The sequence below is a fragment of the Hemitrygon akajei genome, chromosome 13 (genome assembly GCF_048418815.1).
Source record: "Hemitrygon akajei chromosome 13, sHemAka1.3, whole genome shotgun sequence".
NCBI classification, from domain to species: Eukaryota; Metazoa; Chordata; class Chondrichthyes; order Myliobatiformes; family Dasyatidae; genus Hemitrygon; species Hemitrygon akajei.
In genome coordinates, this window is record NC_133136.1 from 36838875 (window position 1) to 36857106 (window position 18232).

The following is an 18232-nucleotide window of genomic DNA, read 5'->3' on the forward strand; positions in this document are numbered from 1 at the left end:
TGGAAAGACATTTAAGAGAAGTTTGATAATATGCCAAGAAGAGTCATAGAAACTGACAGCACAGAAACGGGTCCTTTGGCCCATACATGCTGAAAATATTTAAACTGCCTACACTCATCGATCTGCACCTGGACCAGAGCCCTCCATACCCCTACCACTCTTGTACCTATCCAAACTTTGCCTAAATATTGAAATCAAGCTCGCACAACTTACGACCCTCTGAGTCAAGAAGTTTTCCCTCATGTTCCCCTAATTTCACCATTAACCCATGACCTCTGGTTGCAGTCCCATCCAACTTCAGTGGGGAAAAAAAAGCCTGCTTGCATTTACCCTATCTATATCCACCATAATTTTGTGTAGCTCTATCAAGTCTCCTCTCATTCTTCTATGTTCTATAGAATACAGTCCTAACCTATTCTATCTTTCCTTGTATCTCAGCTCCTCCAGACCTGGTAACGTTATTGTGAATTTTCTCTGTACTCTTTCAACTTTATTTACATCTTTCCTGTAGGTAGGCGACCAAAACTGCACACAATACTCCAAATTAGGCTTCACCAATGTCTTATAAATCTTCACCTTAACATCCCATCTCCTGTACTCAATACTTTGATTTATGAAGGCCAATGTGCCAAAAGCTTTCTTTACAACCCTATTTACCTGTGATGCACTTACAAATGAATTGTGGACCTGTATTCCTAAGTCCCTTTTTTCCTACCACACTCCTCAGTGCCCTACAATTTACTTGCAAGACCTACCCTGACTGGCCCCACCGAAGTGCAACGTCCTGCAATTGTCTGTATTATTCAGCCCATTTTTCCACCTCATCCAGATACCTCTGCAAGCCATGATAGCCTTCCTTAGTGTCCACTGCACCCCCAATCTGGTTGACATCTGCAAATTAAGTGGATCAGCAAATCACATTATCATCCAGATCATTGATGTAGATGAAAAACAACAACCGACTCAGCACTGAACACTGCAGCATTCCACTAGTCACACTGGCTTCTCCCACAAAACCTCGTCCAGTTTACTACATCATCTTGAATGCTGAGCGATTGAAACTTCTTGACCAACCTCCCATGCAGGACCTTGTCAGATACCTTGCTGAAGTCCACATAGGCAACATTGACTGCCTTGCCTTTATCCACTTTCCTGGTAACTTCCTTGAAAAACTCGAAAAAAGATTGGTTAGACATAACCCACCACGATGAAGCCATGTTGATTACCCTTAATCAGTTCATGTCTTTCCAAATATTTGTGTATCTAGTCCCTTAGAATATCTTCCAATAAACTTTCCTACAATTGATGTCAGACTCACCAGCGTACAAGTTTCCTGGTTTATATTTAGAGCCTTTCTGAAACAGCGGAACAACACTGGCTATCCTTCAATCCTCTTGTCTCTCTCCTGTTGCTAAGGATGATTTAAATATCTCTGCTAGGGCCCGGGAAATTTCTACAGTTGCTTCTCACAGTGTCCAAGGAAATGCCTTGTCAGGGGTTTTATCCATCCTAATTTGCCTCAAGGCAGTAAACATCTCCTCTGTAATCTGTATAGGGTCCATGAATTTGATGCCACTTTGCCTCACTTCTGTTTTTTACTCTGCATCCATCTACTGATAATGCAGATGCAAAAAATGTATTTAAGATTTCCCCCATCTCTTTTGGCTCCACAGATGGATTACTATTTGGATCTTCCAGAGGATCAATTTTGTCCCTTGCAATTCTTTTGTTCTTATCTGTAGAGTCCCTTAGAATTCTCCTTCACCTTGTCTGCTAAGGTGACTCCATAACTTCATGCCCTCTTTTGGCCCTCTTGACGGACCTTGAGCCCAATGATCCAAAGATCTCATGCCCTCTCTCCTACACCATCTCCTTAGCCACGTGTTAAACTATATATTCTTCCTATTTCTGGCCTCATTAGCATGTGGCATGAGTAGCAATCCTGAGATCACTACAATGGAGGCCATCACCTCATCACTCCTCCTTCCGATGTCATTGATACATACATGAACCACAACCACCACCCTATCACTTAAGAATGTTGAGGTGTCAATCTGAGATGTCCTGAACCCTGAGACTTTGGCATCTGGGATGCAACATATTATCTGGGAATCTTGTTCTCACCCGCAGATTCCTTTCTGTTCCCTAACTAATGAATCTCCTATCACCACAGCTCGCCTCTTCTCCCTTTCCCTCTGAATTACAGAGTTGGACAGATTCAAAGACCCAACTGCTGTGACATTCCTCTGCTAGGTCATCACACCTCCCCCCCACACAGTATCCAAACTGATATACCTATTGTTGAGAGGGGTACTCTGCACTGGATGTTTAATCCCTTTCCTCTTCCTGACTGTCACCCAGTTTCCTGTGTCCTGCACCTTGGGTGTAACTACCCCTCTATATGTCCTATCTCATCCTCCTGAATGGTTCAGAGTTCATCCAGTTCCACCTCCAACTCCTTAATACTGATTATTAAAAGCTGCGTCTAGAATTTCATTGGCCAAGAGCACTGAAGGATGGTAGTTTCTTAATGGCAGGCAATTCACTTAAGATTTTTCACCATTTGAAGCAATATTACAGGCTCCCATTTGTTATAGTTGTTTGGACTTCTATTTGACCCGGCCACACCTGCTGTCGCCTTATACGTTGGACTAAAGAGGTGGAATTTCCAGGGGGACTCAGTATCAGGTTAGCACTGCCCCCCTAATCTGATGAGGTCCAAACAGAAAATAAAAGCATTAAAAAGATAATTCTGTCAAATACAATCCATTTTATTATTAAATTATTTATGTTCATATGTTCATCTCTCTCATACACCTGATAAATGATGCACATTAGCTGTGACAAGGTAACTGTTAACTGCTAAACAAGATAAGGGCCCATGGTGTTAGAGGCAAGCTGCCAGCATGGATTGGCTGACGTGCAGAAGGCAGGGAGTAGGGATAAAGACTCCTTTCCAGGTGATTCAGGACTAGTGGGTTTTCCCTGGCTCCTCTGGTTTCCTCCCACAGTCCAACTGTATAAAGAGCAGCGCTTTGAATGCTTCATATTTGCCTTCTTCCGGGGGCGACTGTATGAAATCTGCAACCTGGGCGGCCGTCTCCTGTCAAGGGCGCTCACCACGTGGTAGTAACGTGTGGAATCAGAGGATATCTGCCGAATCTGGAACTGGGCTTCTGCTTGGCTAAACCACACGCGTGGTCGCAGCGTCCAGAAAGTCGGCGGTTTTAGTGAAACTGCATGAACAGATGAAGAGTCGGTCATCTTTGGTCCAAATCCTGTTTGGACCGTCGGGGTCACCAATGTAGCGATGTACTACATACAGAGCGAGAGACAACGACACGCAGTCTATAAGTCGTTTTGAGACTAGTTTATTCAAACTTCGCGGCGCTGGCATTTAATCCTTAGCGCCTGCCCTCTCCAGGCGGAAATGACATCAGAGGTGCATTACCAAAGTCTCTCCCCGCGCGCTGAGCCGGTTCGCGAGCACAGAAAGTGGGTCACCATATAAACCCCCCCCCCCCCCCCGCAGAACCAGCGATACACCCCCCAATGTCCACAGTCTGGATCAGCCTCTGTTTGGGAGGTCTGCCTCTGCGCCGCGGTGCCTGAACCTCGACCGGCTGCGCCAAGTCCACATGGGCTGGTTTGAGTCGGTCCACCGTGAAAACCTGCTCTCTCCCCCCAATATCCAGCACGAATGTGGACCCGTTGTTGATCACCTTGAACGGCCCCTCGTACGGCCACTGTAACGGTGCCCAGTGTCCGCCCCTTCATACAAACACAAACTTACAGTTCTGCAGGTCTTTGGGTACATGGGTCAGGGTCCGTCCGTCGGGACGGTGGCCAGGTTGTCCAGCCTTTCATGTAGCCTGTCCAGGACTGCTGCAGGTTCTTCCTCTTGCCCCCTTTGGGGCTGGTATGAACTCTCCTGGGATGACCAGGGGTGCACCGTACACCAACTCGGCCGATGAGGTGTGCAGATCCTCTTTGGGCGCTGTGCAAATTCCAAGCAGGACCCAGGGAAGCTCATCCATCCAGTTAGGTCCTCTCAGGCGGGCCATGAGAGCAGACTTCAAGTGACGGTGGAAGCGTTCCACTCGTCCGTTCGACTGTGGGTGGTAGGCAGTAGTGCAGTGTAGCTGTGTTCCCAACAGGCTGGCCACAGCCGACCACAGGCTGGAGGTGAACTGGGGGCCACTGTTGGAGGTAATGTGTCTTCAGGGTGCACCGGGATTTGATGGTATCCCCGGACGAGGTCTACTTTGGAAAAGATTCTTGCCCTGTGCAGGTTTGCTGCAAAGTCCTGTATGTGCGGCACGGGGTAGCGGTCTGGAGTTGTAGCCTCATTCAGTCTGTGGTAGTTGCCGCATGGTCTCCAACCCCCGGCTGCTTTGGGCACCATGTGCAGGGGGGAGGCCCTTGGGCTATCGGACCTCGGTATGATCCCCAATTCCTCCGTCCTCTTGAACTCCTCCTTTGCCAGATGGAGCTTTTCCGGGGGGAGCTTTTGTGTGCGGGCGTGGAGGGGTGGTCCCTGCGTTGGGATGTGGTGCTGTACCCCGTGTCTGGGCATGGCTGCCATGAACTGCGGTGCCAGAATCAATGGAAAGTCCACCAGGATTCTGGTGAATTTGTCGTCCAACAGCGTGATGGAGTCCAGGTGTGGGGCCAGCAACTTGGCTTCACCCAGGGAGAACGTCTGGAAAGTCTCGGCATGTACCAGTCTTTTCCCTTGCAAGTCAACCAGCAGGCTGTGAGCTCGCAAGAAGTCCGCCCCCAGGAGTGGTTGGGCCACGGCGGCCAGTGTGAAGTCCCACGTGAACCGGCTGGCGCCGAATTGCAGCTGCACTGTGCAGGTGCCGTAGGTCTGTATCGTGCTGCCGTTTACAGCCCTCAGGGTGGGTCCTGGCTTCCTTTTGTGGGTGTTGTACCCCGTCGGGGGCAAGACACTGATTTCCTCTCCAGTGTCGACCAAGAAGCGGCTTCCTGACTGTTTGTCCCAGACGTACAAGAGGCTGTCCTGGTGGCCAGCCGCCATAGTCATTAGCGGCAGCTGGCCCTGGCCCTTGCAGGGCGGGTGACAACGGCAGGCTTTTGTGCCCCACCGCTGGATGTAGAAACACCACCGTTCACTGTCCTCCTCACTCCTGCCTCTGTGTTGTGTGTGCCCCCCTGCCAGGCGTGGTCTGGTCCGCTGTTGGGCTCGTGGCCTGGTAATCTGACTGACAGATGCCATGCTCTCCCTCTTGGCTTTCCACAGCACATCTGCCCGGGCCGCCACCTTCCGGGGGTCGCTGAAATCTGCGTCGGCCAGCAGCAGATGTAAGTCCTTGGGCAGCTGCTCTAGGAACGCTCGCTCGAACATGAGGCAGGGCTTGTGTCCGTCAGCCAGGGCCAGCATCTCGTTCATCAATGCTGATGGCAGCCTGTCTCCCAAACCGTCCAGGTGAAGCAGGCGGGCACCCCGCTCACGCCGTGAGAGGCCAAAGGTCCCAATGAGCAGCGCTTTGCATGCTGCATATCTGCCTTCTTCCAGGGGTGACTGTATGAAATCCGCAACCTGGGCGGCCGTCTCCTGGTCAAGGGTGCTCACCACGTGGTAGTAACGTGTGGAATCAGAGGATATCTGCCGAATCTGGAACTGGGCTTCTGCTTGGCTAAACCACACACGTGGTCGCAGCGTCCAGAAAGTTGGCAGTTTTAGCGAAACTGCGTGAACAGATGAAGAGTCGGTCATCTTTGGCCCAAATCCCGTTTGGACCGTTGGGGTCACCGATGTAGTGGTGTACTACATACAGAGCGAGAGACAACGACACGCAACTAGTCGTTTCGAGACTAGTTTATTTAAACTTCGCGGCACTGGCATTTAATCCCTAGCGCCCGCCCTCTCCGGGCGGAAATGACGTCAGAGGTGCATTACCAAAGTCTCTCCCCGCGCGCTGGCTATTTGTGAGCCGGTTCGCGTGCACAGAAAGTGGGTCGCCACAACATTGTAAATTGTACCATGGTTAGGTTAGGGTGAATCAGGGTTGTGGGGTTGTTGGGGCAGTGCAGCTTGAAGAGCCAGAAGGGCCTACTCCACACTGTATCACTGAACAATATAAAAGCAGATGTACTGTACCTGAACTCTAATACCCTGACCCTTGACTCATTGAGAAGCAGATCGAATGGGTGAAATGGAAGTTCCAGAACGTCTTATTCATTAACCCTTCCAACCCATCATAAGTCTTCCCTTTTGTCCTCACTTTCCTTCCTCCCTTTTTCTGTACCTTTAGATATGTTTTATCATCATTTCCAGATATGCACCTTGGGCCTGGAGGAACACTTAAATTTTGCTATATTCACATATGGTTGAATGATAATTAAACTTGAAACCTATTAATGGTAGTTCATCAGCTTGAGGTGATATTTTTATTTCTCTTTCTCTGTACAGATATGCTGTTGTATTGCTGCTGTTGATAAAATGTGTTTCTTCTCTCAGGTGTGTGCTCCATTATGGGCGCAGAAGTGTGGCAGGCTGTATTATCCAACAGGATTGTGCACAGACGTTAATTCAAATTTCCAAATATCAAAAACCTTCTCGCCTGCTATTCAATGTAAGCTTTTTAAATACGTAAGGTCTTTTGAATTAATTCAGATATTGTGGATATATACCTGGAAGATGCTTAGTAACTTTACTGAAAAGAATTTTAAAATTCATCTTCAAATTTTTAAACTTTCATTGTTTTTTGATTATTTTTTGATTACAACATCTCTGCCAAACTGCTGCAGGCAGACATTGGGATAGAGAAAAAAAATTAAAAGGCTTTCATTTTACTAGGCTTTCTTTTTCAGAATACCTCATGTTAATGTTATTTGGATTTCATCATTTGTTGATAGCAGATCCTTATACCAGATGAAGATCATTTTTTAAAAAAAAATTTAGAAAAGTGCGCCACCTAGTTACTACAAATACCTGTGCATTATATGCACCAGATATCTGTATATTTTTCTTTTGCTCCTCCAGAATTGTTGTACTTTCTTCAGCTACACCAAGTTCTTCAAAGTCCTGTCTCCCTCCACCTGACATGGAATTCCCCTACAGACTCTGCTGTTTGGTAAATTGACCCCTGTTTCTATGACAGGGGCCACGCTGTAGAGGATCAGTGGACTCGGGTCTTGGCTTACAGAAGCAAAACTGACACATTTGTCATTTTGACATTTCAGGACCTCCAGGGAGAAATTTGTTTCTGATCTTAAGTACTGAACACCTGGTCACTAGACTTGCTCTACATATTCAGTTTCATTGGTCTCTGTAACTAGCATCCGATACAAATTTCTGTCCTGTTTTCCGTTACCATAGATTTTGCAAATTTGGCCTTTCCTTGCTGTTTAATTTGACATTTGCTACAGCTATTGTTGTTTGCCTACATGTGATTTCTGTCCTCCCTATCTTTTGGATTGTTCTATGACGTAAGACTGTAAGGCAAAGGATCAGAATTAGCCTTCTCGGCCAATTGAGTCTGCTTCGCCATTACATTATGATTTATTATCACTCTCAACCCCATTTTCCTGCCTGCTCCCTGAAACTTTTGACACCTTGAATAACCAAGAACCTATCAAAATTCAGTTTAAGTATAGTGACATGTCCTCTACAACTGTCTTTGGCAATGTATTCTATAGATGTCCCTTTACTTTGAGGCTGTGCCCTCTGCTCCTAGAATCTTCCACTGTAGGAAGCATCCTCTCTATCTATGCCTTTCAATACAGGCAGTCCCCGGGTTACATACGAGTTCCGTTCCTGAGTCCGTCTTTAAGTCGGAACAAGTACATCCGGTATTATTTAGCGTTAGTTAGTCAAACGTTTGTCTTAGTATATAGTATGTATTTTACCTTTCTATGCATATAAAACACTTAAGAAATGTATGTATTCCAATAATTAAACCACTGCATTGCTTAGTAATAATTGTAGCTTTCATTGGGGCAGGGCGTTTCACATGCTCCATTATTCTCACTTTATCTGTTATCCTTTAAAATTGTTCTGATCATTGAGTGACTGTAGCCTAACGCTTTTCCAATGACCGATGGCATTTCACATCTTTCCAAACGCTTTATTATTTCCACTTTATTTTCAATCGCGATCACTTCCCGTCAATGGAACAGAAACACTGCGGGCGGCGGGTCCCGACCTGCGCCGGCTCCCGAGGTCTGCTGGGTCTTAAGGACCACAGCGCTGAATTCCCTGGGTGCTAAACTGCACCGCACTGAGACAGGTTAAATGGGACAAGTGGGAGCTGCGCTGGGTTTGAGTATTTGATCCTCCACAATATTCCGCGTAGGAATTTAAACTGGAGGTGGCAGTGTTTTTTTTACGAGGTTGAGTTGCGAGCTCGACATAAATCCGGCACAAATGGTACAGGAGTCACTGGATCCACGTCAACCCGGCACGGACGGTACGGGAGTCACCGGATCGACGTCAACCCGGCACGGACGGTACGGGAGTCACCGGATCCACGTCAACCCGTCACGGACGGTACGGGAGTCACCGGATCGACGTCAACCCGGCACGGACGGTACGGGAGTCACCGGATCCACGTCAACCCGGCACGGACGGTACGGGAGTCACCGGATCCACGTCAACCCGGCACGGACGGTACGGGAGTCACCGGATCCACGTCAACCCGGCACGGACGGTACGGGAGTCACCGGATCGACGTCAACCCGGCACGGACTGTACGGGAGTCACTGGGATCGACGTCAACCCGGCACGGATGGTACGGGAGTCACTGGATCAACATCAACCCGGCACGGACGGTACGGGAGTCAATGGATCGACGTCAACCCGGCACGGACGGTACGGGAGTCACTGGATCCACGTCAACCCGGCACGGACGGTACGGGAGTCACTGGATCCACGTCAACCCGGCACGGACGGTACGGGAGTCACTGGATCCACGTCAACCCGGCACAAATGGTACGGGAGTCACCGGATCGAGATCAACCCGGCACGGACGGTACGGGAGTCACCGGATCCACGTCAACCCGGCACGGACGGTACGGGAGTCACCGGATCGACGTCAACCCGGCACGGACGGTACGGGAGTCACCGGATCCACGTCAACCCGGCACGGACGGTACGGGAGTCACCGGATCGACGTCAACCCGGCACGGACGGTACGGGAGTCACCGGATCGACCTCAACCCGGCACGGACGGTACGGGAGTCACTGGATCGAGATCAACCCGGCACGGACGGTACGGGAGTCACTGGATCCACGTCGACCCGGCACGGACGGTACGGGTGTCACTGGATCGACGTCAACCCGGCACGGACGGTACGGGAGTCACCGGATCGACATCAACCCGGCACGGACGGTACGGGAGTCACCGGATCCACGTCAACCCGGCACGGACGGTACGGGAGTCACCGGATCCACGTCGACCCGGCACGGACGGTACGGGAGTCACCGGATCGACGTCGACCCGGCACGGACGGTACGGGAGTCACCGGATCGACGTCAACCCGGCACGGACGGTACGGGAGTCACTGGATCGACATCAACCCGGCACGGACGGAATGGGAGTCACTGGATCGACATCGACCCCGCACGGACGGTACGGGAGTCACTGGATCGACATCAACCAGGCACGGACGGTACGGGAGTCACTGGATCCACGTCAACCCGGCACGGACGGTACGGGAGTCACTGGATCGACATCAACCAGGCACGGACGGTACGGGAGTCACTGGATCGACGTCAACCCTGCACGGATGGTACGGGAGTCACTGGATCGACATCGACCCGGCACGGACGGTACGGGAGTCACTGGATCGACATCGACCCGGCACGGACGGTACGGGAGTCACCGGATCGACATCAACCCGGCACGGACGGTACGGGAGTCACTGGATCCACGTCAACCCGGCACAAACGGTACGGGAGTCACTGGATCGACATCGACCCGGCACGGACGGTACGGGAGTCACTGGATCGACATCGACCCGGCACGGGAGTGGTCTGTCACTAAATCGAACTTGGGAACCTCCGTTCTCAAGCCCGGTGCTGATCTGACTGCGCCACCAGCCGACCGGAACAGAGGGGGGCGGGGTCAGGGTGAATCTTACTAAGAAAAATTTAAGCCAAATACAAAGTTAAACACTCAACACAGTGTCAACGGCAATGACTTAAAATGGCGGACGGCATTCTCCTTCCTCGGTTCGTAAGTACGAATTGTCCGTAAGTCGGACGTTCGTAACTTGGGGGACTACCTGTACTCAATAGGTTTCAATGAGATCTCCCCTCATTCTTCTAAACTCCGGTGAGTACAGGCCAAGAGCCATCAATGCTTCTCAATACATTAACCCTTTCATTCCTGGAATCATTCTTGTGAGTGTCCTCTGGACGCTCTTTAATTCCAGCACATCTTTTCTTGGATAAGGGGCTCAAAGCTGCTTACAATCCTTCAATTCGGTCTGACCAATGTCTTATAAAGCCCCAACATCAGTTTAGCTCTTGTATTCTAGTTCCCTCAAAATGAATGCCAACATTACATTTGCCTTCTTTACCACTGACTCAGCCTGATGATATTATCTACTGTCTTTGCTGTCAGCCTGCATCAAACGTACAATAATATTCCACCCACTTATCCCTGCTTGATCAGTATTGGAACCTATCAGTTTCTTCCTTGAAGAATGTAGAAGAGTTTCATGGAAGAAGTTAGTTAGCTTTCACCAAATTTGAAACAAGCTAACAATGACAGCAATGAAAATCCTCTGAATGGGTTTTCTACAGCTCACTGAGGAACGACTGCAAGAGAAAGCTGAGTTAAGTAACAAGGGTGTAATACATGTAGCTACGTATGTATGACCTGTATCCACGTACAGCAAATTGGAAGAATGGGCAAAAAAGTGACAGATGGAATATAGCTTTGGGAAATTTATGATAATGCATTTTACTAAAAAGGAAAAATAGTGCAGACTATTACCTAAATGGTCATTAATTCATTATTTCATTACCTAAATGGTAATGAAGATTCAAACATCAGAGGTGCAAAGGGGCTTAACAGTCCTCGTGCAAAACTCCCAGAAGGTTAATTTGCAGGTTGGGTCAGTGGTAAAGAAGGCAAATGCAATGTTGGCATTCATTTCAATGGGCGTAGAAAATAAAAACAAGGAGATAATGCTGAACCTTTATAAGACACTGGGCACTTGGAGTATTGTCAACAGTTTTAGGCCACATATCTCAGAAAGGATGTGTTGTCATTGGAGAGAGTCTGGAGGAGGTTCACAAGAATTATTTTGGGAATGAAGGGGTTAACCTATCAGGAGCATTTAGCAGCTTTGGGCCTGTACTCACTGGAATTTAGGTGAACGTGGGAGGATCTCATTGAAACCTATTGAACGTTGAAAGGACTAAATAAGGTGAATGTGGAGAGGATGCTTTCTATGGTGGGGCTATGCAGAACTAGAGGGCGCAACCTCAAATTGAACAGTGGGAAGGAGAAATTTTTGTAGCCTGAGAGTAGTTAATCTGTGGAATGCTCTGCCGCAGACTGCAGTGGAGGCCAAGTCCATGGGTATATTTAAGGAGGAAGTTGATCGTTTCCTGATCCATCATAGTATCAAAGGATATGGTGAGAAGGCAGGTGTATGGGGCTGAGTGGCATCTGGGATCAGACATAATGGAATGGCAGAGCAAACTCGATGGGCTGAATGGCCTAATTCTGCTCCCATGTCTTATGACAACAGTTTTTATCACAATACCGCTATGTTGTATATCACTCTCCATGGGCTTCCAGATTACAAAAGTAATATTCTACTATTATCCTTGCCTCTTATTACCAAGCTTTACACACAAAATGCTGGAGGAACTCAACAGGCCAGGCAGCATCTATCGAAAAAGGTATTGTCGATGTTAGAGGCAGAAACCCTTCGACAGGATGGCTGAAGGGTTTCAGCCTCAAACGTCAACTGTACTTCTTTCCATAGATGCTACCTGACCTGCTGAGTTCCTCCAACATTTTGTGTGCGTTGCTCAGATTTCCAGCGTCTGCAGATTTTCTCTTGTTTGTCTCTTATTCCCAAACTCATTTTGGATAATGCCTCAGGATTTCCTGTGATCAGATCCACCTTTGATATTTTATGCCCCTCTTGATTCTCCCAATTTCATTGTTACGTGCCCCCTATAGTTCCTGTATTCCAAACAGAGCCTCTCATGGTCTGAATTCTCTGCATACTTCCTTCCTTCCTTCCTTTCTTTATGCAGCTCTCAATATCTTAACCGCCAGGGCCCTTGTGCTTCCTTAATTTGCCTTTTGATTCCATTATTTTACTGTTGAATCACTCACACTTGTCTTATGTAGACTTAACTGCAAATAGCAAATACTCCTTTCTTCTGATAATGAAACCAACCTTCTCCCAGCTTTGGGACTTAATTTCTGACTATGCTTATCCTTTTCCATAATTACCTTGAAACAGACAGAGTTATGGTCACAATCTCAAAAATGCTCTAATATACAATTCTTCAACAACTTGCCTGGCCACATTACCAAGGGTTGATTGTAAGACTGGCCTTTCTCTAGTGGGACAATCTATGCACTGGCTCAAAAAAAACCTCTCGAGAATGCACTTTAAAGATGTCATCCCACCACAAATTCACATTAAAGTGATCCCAATTAATACTGAGTAATTGAAATCCCCTACTCCTCCACCGTTTTTGTTCTTGCAGCCCTCTGCAATTTCTCTACACCTCTGCTTTTCTATCTCCTGCTGACTAATAGGCTTTTAAGTACATTTTTTTCTGTTTCTAAGCTATTCCCATATGGCATCATTTGAAGAGCCTTCTTGGATATCTCTTTCATTATCCCAGTAATGGATTCCTTCAGTTATAGTGAGTGTTACTTCATCTCATACATGACCCTCCTTATGCCTTTAGATTCTATACCCTGGAATACAGGCTTGGCAGCCTTGCCCTTCTTTCAATACGTCTCTGTGAAGGCAACAATGTTCAATCAGTGTTCTGAGGTAATTTATCTTTCTGGTCTGACTCCTTGCATTAAACTAGATTTGAATACACTAACTTTACATCTATGCTGTGCGCCAGTCTCTTGTCAAATTAATAATTAGAGTACATACTAAAAGTAGTTGTATGAGGATAACGCTTCATCCTGCTATAGACCTCTTATTTATTTTTCCCAAAGCTGTTTATCAAGAACATTTCAAACACTTTATATAAAAACAAAACTCAGGCCCTACTTTAGCTTGAGTATTTAAGGTGGTTTGTTGTTCCTTGAAGCTGACAAAGGAACGTCAGGCAAAACTTTCAAAGTTCCTTTGTTTATTTCCAGGGCTGGGTGGGGGTGGGGGTGTGTATAATTTAGCTTGTATTACTTGAGCAGAAAAAGTCTTGTCAATAAATAACTGTACTTATTACCTTAAAAAATAAAGATTCAAAGATTAGCTTGATTTGTCACCTACGCTTTGAAACGTACAGTGATATGTGTCACTTGCATCAATGCCGACACAGTCTGCTCGGGGTAGTCCAAAGTTGTCATCGTGCTTCCGGGGCCAACAAGATATGCACACAAGTTGGTAACCCTTACCGACCTGTACCTCTTTGGAATGTGGAAGGAAACCAGGACAGCTGGAGGAAACCCATGTGGTCATGGGGAAAATGAACTCCTTACAGACAGCGGCAGATTTGAAGCCATGTTGCAGCCGCTATAAAGCGTTGTGCTAACCACCATGCACCCGGGTCACCTTCAGCAACCAGAGCAACTCTATCTAATATATATTTGCATTAACTGAGCTGGCTGACCAGACAACACATTGTGCTGTCTATATAGGTTCGTATAGTGCAAACAGACAGTTTTATTGAACTAACAGTATTGAATTTATTTTATTTTATAGCTTGTACATCAGCCATGGATCTTGTAATAGTGCTGGACGGATCCAACAGTATCTGGCCGTGGCAACCAGTCCAAAACTTCCTTAAAAAATTAACAGGAAGCTTAGATGTTGGTCCTAAGAAAACTCAGGTAACTGCATTTGCTTTTCTCAATTTTGTCTGTAAGTGAAATATAAGAAATAGGAGGAGGAGCTGGAGACACAAAAGACTGCAGATGCCAGAATTTGAAGCAACAAGCAACTTGTTAGAGGATCAAGGATCTTTGTGGTTGGAGAGAAGGAACTGTTGACTCAGCTAATGGCTAATTGTTTACTCTCCTATTACTTTCCTGCACTAATCCTTTTATTCCCTTAATATCGAAAACCCTGTCCGTCTATCTCTTGGATAGAGTCAGTGGGCCTCCACAGAGAATTTCAAAGATTCATCGCAACCTAGGTGAAGATATCAAACTCTGGGTATCAAGTTCTGCTTAGCTGACTGCTCGCTGACACACCCCAGCTAGGGGAATCATCAGCCCTACATCCACTCTATTACACCCTATAAGAATTTTGTATATTTCAATGAGATCATCTCTGGAGACCATAGGCGCAGTCTGCTAATGTCAATTTGTAGAACAGTGTAACGTCCTGGTTCATATTTTCACTGTTATGCTGTCTGTATTTCACTTTGGCAGTTCTGTAAGAGCAGTCTGTTTTCAGCTTGTTTGGGTTATTGTTGAAGATAAGAGATGAGAAATGGATGCCATCGAATTAGGATGGTCAAATTTAGGGGAGGCTTCTCTAATGAGGGACATTAAGGTTGGGCTTGGAAGCTTTTGGTCGAGAGGAAATGAAGAGGGAAGATGCAGGAGAGAAGAGGTCGTAGGATTTGACCCAGAGTGGGATCATGATTCGACAAAGCCCGGGGTGAGATCGATTGAGGAATGGTGACTTCTAGAAACTGTGAGCTCCAACTTGTGCATGTTAGACTGTTTCATTAAAATGGGCCCTTTTCTTTCTTTTTGTTCTTTTTTTGCTAACCCTTTAATCAAATTAAGAATCATGAAGATAATATTTTAATCATATGTGGTGTATTGTCTGTTATTTCGTGGCACTAATTTGTAACAGAGTAGCGAATTACACAGCATCCACACAAACGGGTTTGGGGTGGGAACGTGCCTCTATCTCACGAGTTTGGCAGTGCCTGAGATTGTCTTTCCTAGTGTAACACCTGTGTAGCACCAGTCTTGTGTGATTAGTCCCTGCACTCTCTGAGAAAATCAAATTACAATAGGTACTAGTAGGCCATCAGAAGTTTCTAGTTACCGGAAGGAGACAGTGACTAGAAACCACACACTTCTGGAAATAAGTTTTGTTTATAAGAAAAAAAACATGTATAAAATATTTACATGAGCAACAATAATTCAAAATTCCAATGTTCTGTTTAGGTTCCAAATCTTAGATATCAACCCACAACAAATTCCTTTTTAATTAGAATCAGTGAGGTTCTTTTATTACTGTAATCTCTAAGTAATTAGATCTAGTGTTATTCCCTATTTAAAAGTTTACAGACTAAACTGTCCTTTTTACTTATCCCTTGTTATTTAGAAAAACCAAATATAATTCCTATTCTTTAGTATTATGGTTAACTTCAGTTCAGTTCAGTTCCAGACATTTTATCTACAAGTTATAATTAAAATTCAAAGATATAGATATAGGAGTTAAACTTCTTTAACAATTCTCCAGCATCACAGCTTTTAAACAAAGTAAATCTCATTTCGTAACTTATCAAAGTCTTGGCAAAAATAATCAGTTCTTGCAGAAAATCAATTTTGGATTCTTTGAATGAAAATAAGCTTGTACATCCAACTGTGTTAAATCCTCTGCGTCATTAAACATTTTGTTCCCATGTTGGTTCTTCGATCTTGGGTAGCTCACCATCTTGTTTCTTGGCTCATTGGATGAAATAGTTGATCATCCACAGGAAGTTAATTCACAAACTTGTACAAAAACTTGACCAAGTCCCTTAGTATGATTTTACAGAACTAATTCCCGACTACACGGTGGAGATTTTGGACACTCGTCTCTGCTGATATTGTCTCATTAAAGCTGCTGCGTGTTATAGCCATAGCTTCAATAAATCTTTTATTGCTTACAAACAAGCTGGATGAACTCAGCAAGTCGGGCAGCATCCGTTGAAATGAGCAGTCAACATTTCGGGCCGAGACCCTTCGTTAGGACCTCAGCATCTGCAGTGTACTTTGTGATTAATCTTTTATTGCTGTTGTCTCTCCTCCAGGTGTTTCACCCTGAGGTTCTCAAGTTAGTAGGGTAAAGATACTCATGACTAATTCTGCTCTTAACAGTTCATGTCTTCAGCTTCTAATTGTTGCTGTCTTTGTCCTTGCCACTGTCAGCCACACCCTGTTCTCACAAGCCTTTTTTTTAAAATGTTTTTTTAAATCGTTAAACCTTCTTTTCATCCCTCCGCAGGTGGAACTTGCTAACGTTACATCTTTAGGTTTAATTAACTTGGGTTACAATAGACTTGCACAGCCAAGGAAACCAGGGGCTTTCATTGTGGGAGCTTGTCCAGGATTGATTTCATTGGATGCTATGAGATTGCATTGAGCATTGATCCAGTGGGTTGTGTGTTTAAGTCTGTGCTGAGCTATTGTCTGGGTAAAGTGATTGCGGGACGTGGTTATGGATGCTGTAGAGGTTAATCAGTGGTGTGAGTCCATGGGTTACTGGTAATGAATATGTGTGTGTAGAGTGGGATAGACATTTGTATTCCTGATGAATTGTTAATTCGAACTTTGAGTAGTATTAAAGCCATAGGAGCAGTTATGATTGTGGAGTGGAGGTTTGAGAAAATGGCAAAGGTCTTGTTTTCAGTTCAGACCAGCACAAGTAACGGCAGTGGAACTGCCTGGTACTATTGAGGCCCCAGAACATGGGGGCTGTGGTCGGTCCATACGTTCCAGGGGGAGGAGAGTGTATGACAGCGGGCTGAATCGCAAGCTGAGTCTCCCTTAGCTGGGGGTGGAGAGGCAGGTTAGTCTTGTTTCGGCGGAGGGAGGGGAAGGAGTGGTCTGATTTGAAATGTCTAATGAGTACCCCAGTGAAGAGTGAGATGTCTGAGTTGGTATCAGACCTTGCCTCCCTGGCAAATAAATGGCCCAGTGTCCAGGCACAGAGTCCTAGCTCTCGAAAGCTGAGAATGTTCTTGGGTGAAGCCCACCCCGAGGGGGAAGAGGAGCGTGAGACTTGAGCGGAGCAGACCTCTCAGACATTAGATGAGTGGCAGTGCTCTGGTGATGTAAAAAGACAGCGATTGTTTGAGAGGCTGGGCTGCTGATGTAGTGAGATCCGTAAATCACAGAACCCCTTTGCTACCCCTGCGGCTACATGCAAGAACTAGAAAATGTGTTTGGCACGGGGGAAGCCCAGTGGAGCTCACAACAGGGTTTCAGAACATGTTTCAGGAGAAGGGGAGAAGCTTTCTGCCTGCATTTTTCAGCTAGAGTGGCAGCTAAATTGCTAGCCGTGTAGAAGGGGCCATTCAGATGGCTGGTGAATCAGTTAAGATTGGACCAAATAGTGAAAGCCACCCAGTCCCAGGCAGGACCTGATCACTTGGGGTCTCCAACTGTCTCGTAAGGCATGCCCCCCCCCCCCCATTTGGTGTGCTGATCAGAGAAGTAAGGGAGGAGGGGAATGCATTGGTAGAGGGCTCTACCACAGGGTACGGTCCCCTGTGCTGAAGTGACTACAGATAGCCCACCCCGGGGAGTGGTAAAGGAGATCATGGCAGAGTTGAGAGCTGAGACGCCCACTTGCTATTAGCGGGTACGGCCATCCCGTACGATAGAGCTGATGGAGAAGCCAACCCCTTAAGGGTTTGGACTACACAGATGGCTGCTAGTGACCGTGGTCCCTCGAGAAGGGGAGCAGCCAGTATCGCCTGTTATAATCTTGGTGAAGAGGGACACTTAAGGCGGGAGTGTGAACTATGAAAAACCCCTCAGAGAGTGAGTCGCTGGGTATGTAAGCAGAGGGGACATTGGGAAACTTGGAAGAGACCCAGTAAGGGAGCAGCCTGGTGACTCGGGGTGGGGTGGGGGGGGACACGGGGAAACACCCTAGAGCAAAAAAAACCTATTCCCGAAGGCTTAGTTGTGTCAAGCTCCAGTGTATGGCAGAGGGTATTTATGCTAGAGCCATACTTGACACAGGCTCGCAGGTCACTTTGCTGTACCATTTGTTTTACAACCGGTATTTGACACGTTTACCATTGACGCCATTGATCTGGGGTCTTAGTGCGGGTATTATCCGTATGATGTCGTTGAAGCTGGAGTTTTCG

General features: G+C 46.6%; 1 protein-coding gene across 2 annotated transcripts in view; it reads left to right on the top strand.

The window, feature by feature from the left end:
- The window catches only part of LOC140737766 (integrin alpha-2-like), a 167874-nt gene that overhangs the window by 77561 nt on the left and 72081 nt on the right, over positions 1-18232 (top strand). For both annotated transcript variants that reach the window (XM_073064396.1, XM_073064395.1), the window contains exons 5-6: positions 6485-6599; positions 13891-14018. In XM_073064396.1, coding sequence (XP_072920497.1) covers positions 6485-6599; positions 13891-14018 — 243 coding nt within the window. The remainder of the gene's footprint in view (positions 1-6484; positions 6600-13890; positions 14019-18232) is intronic.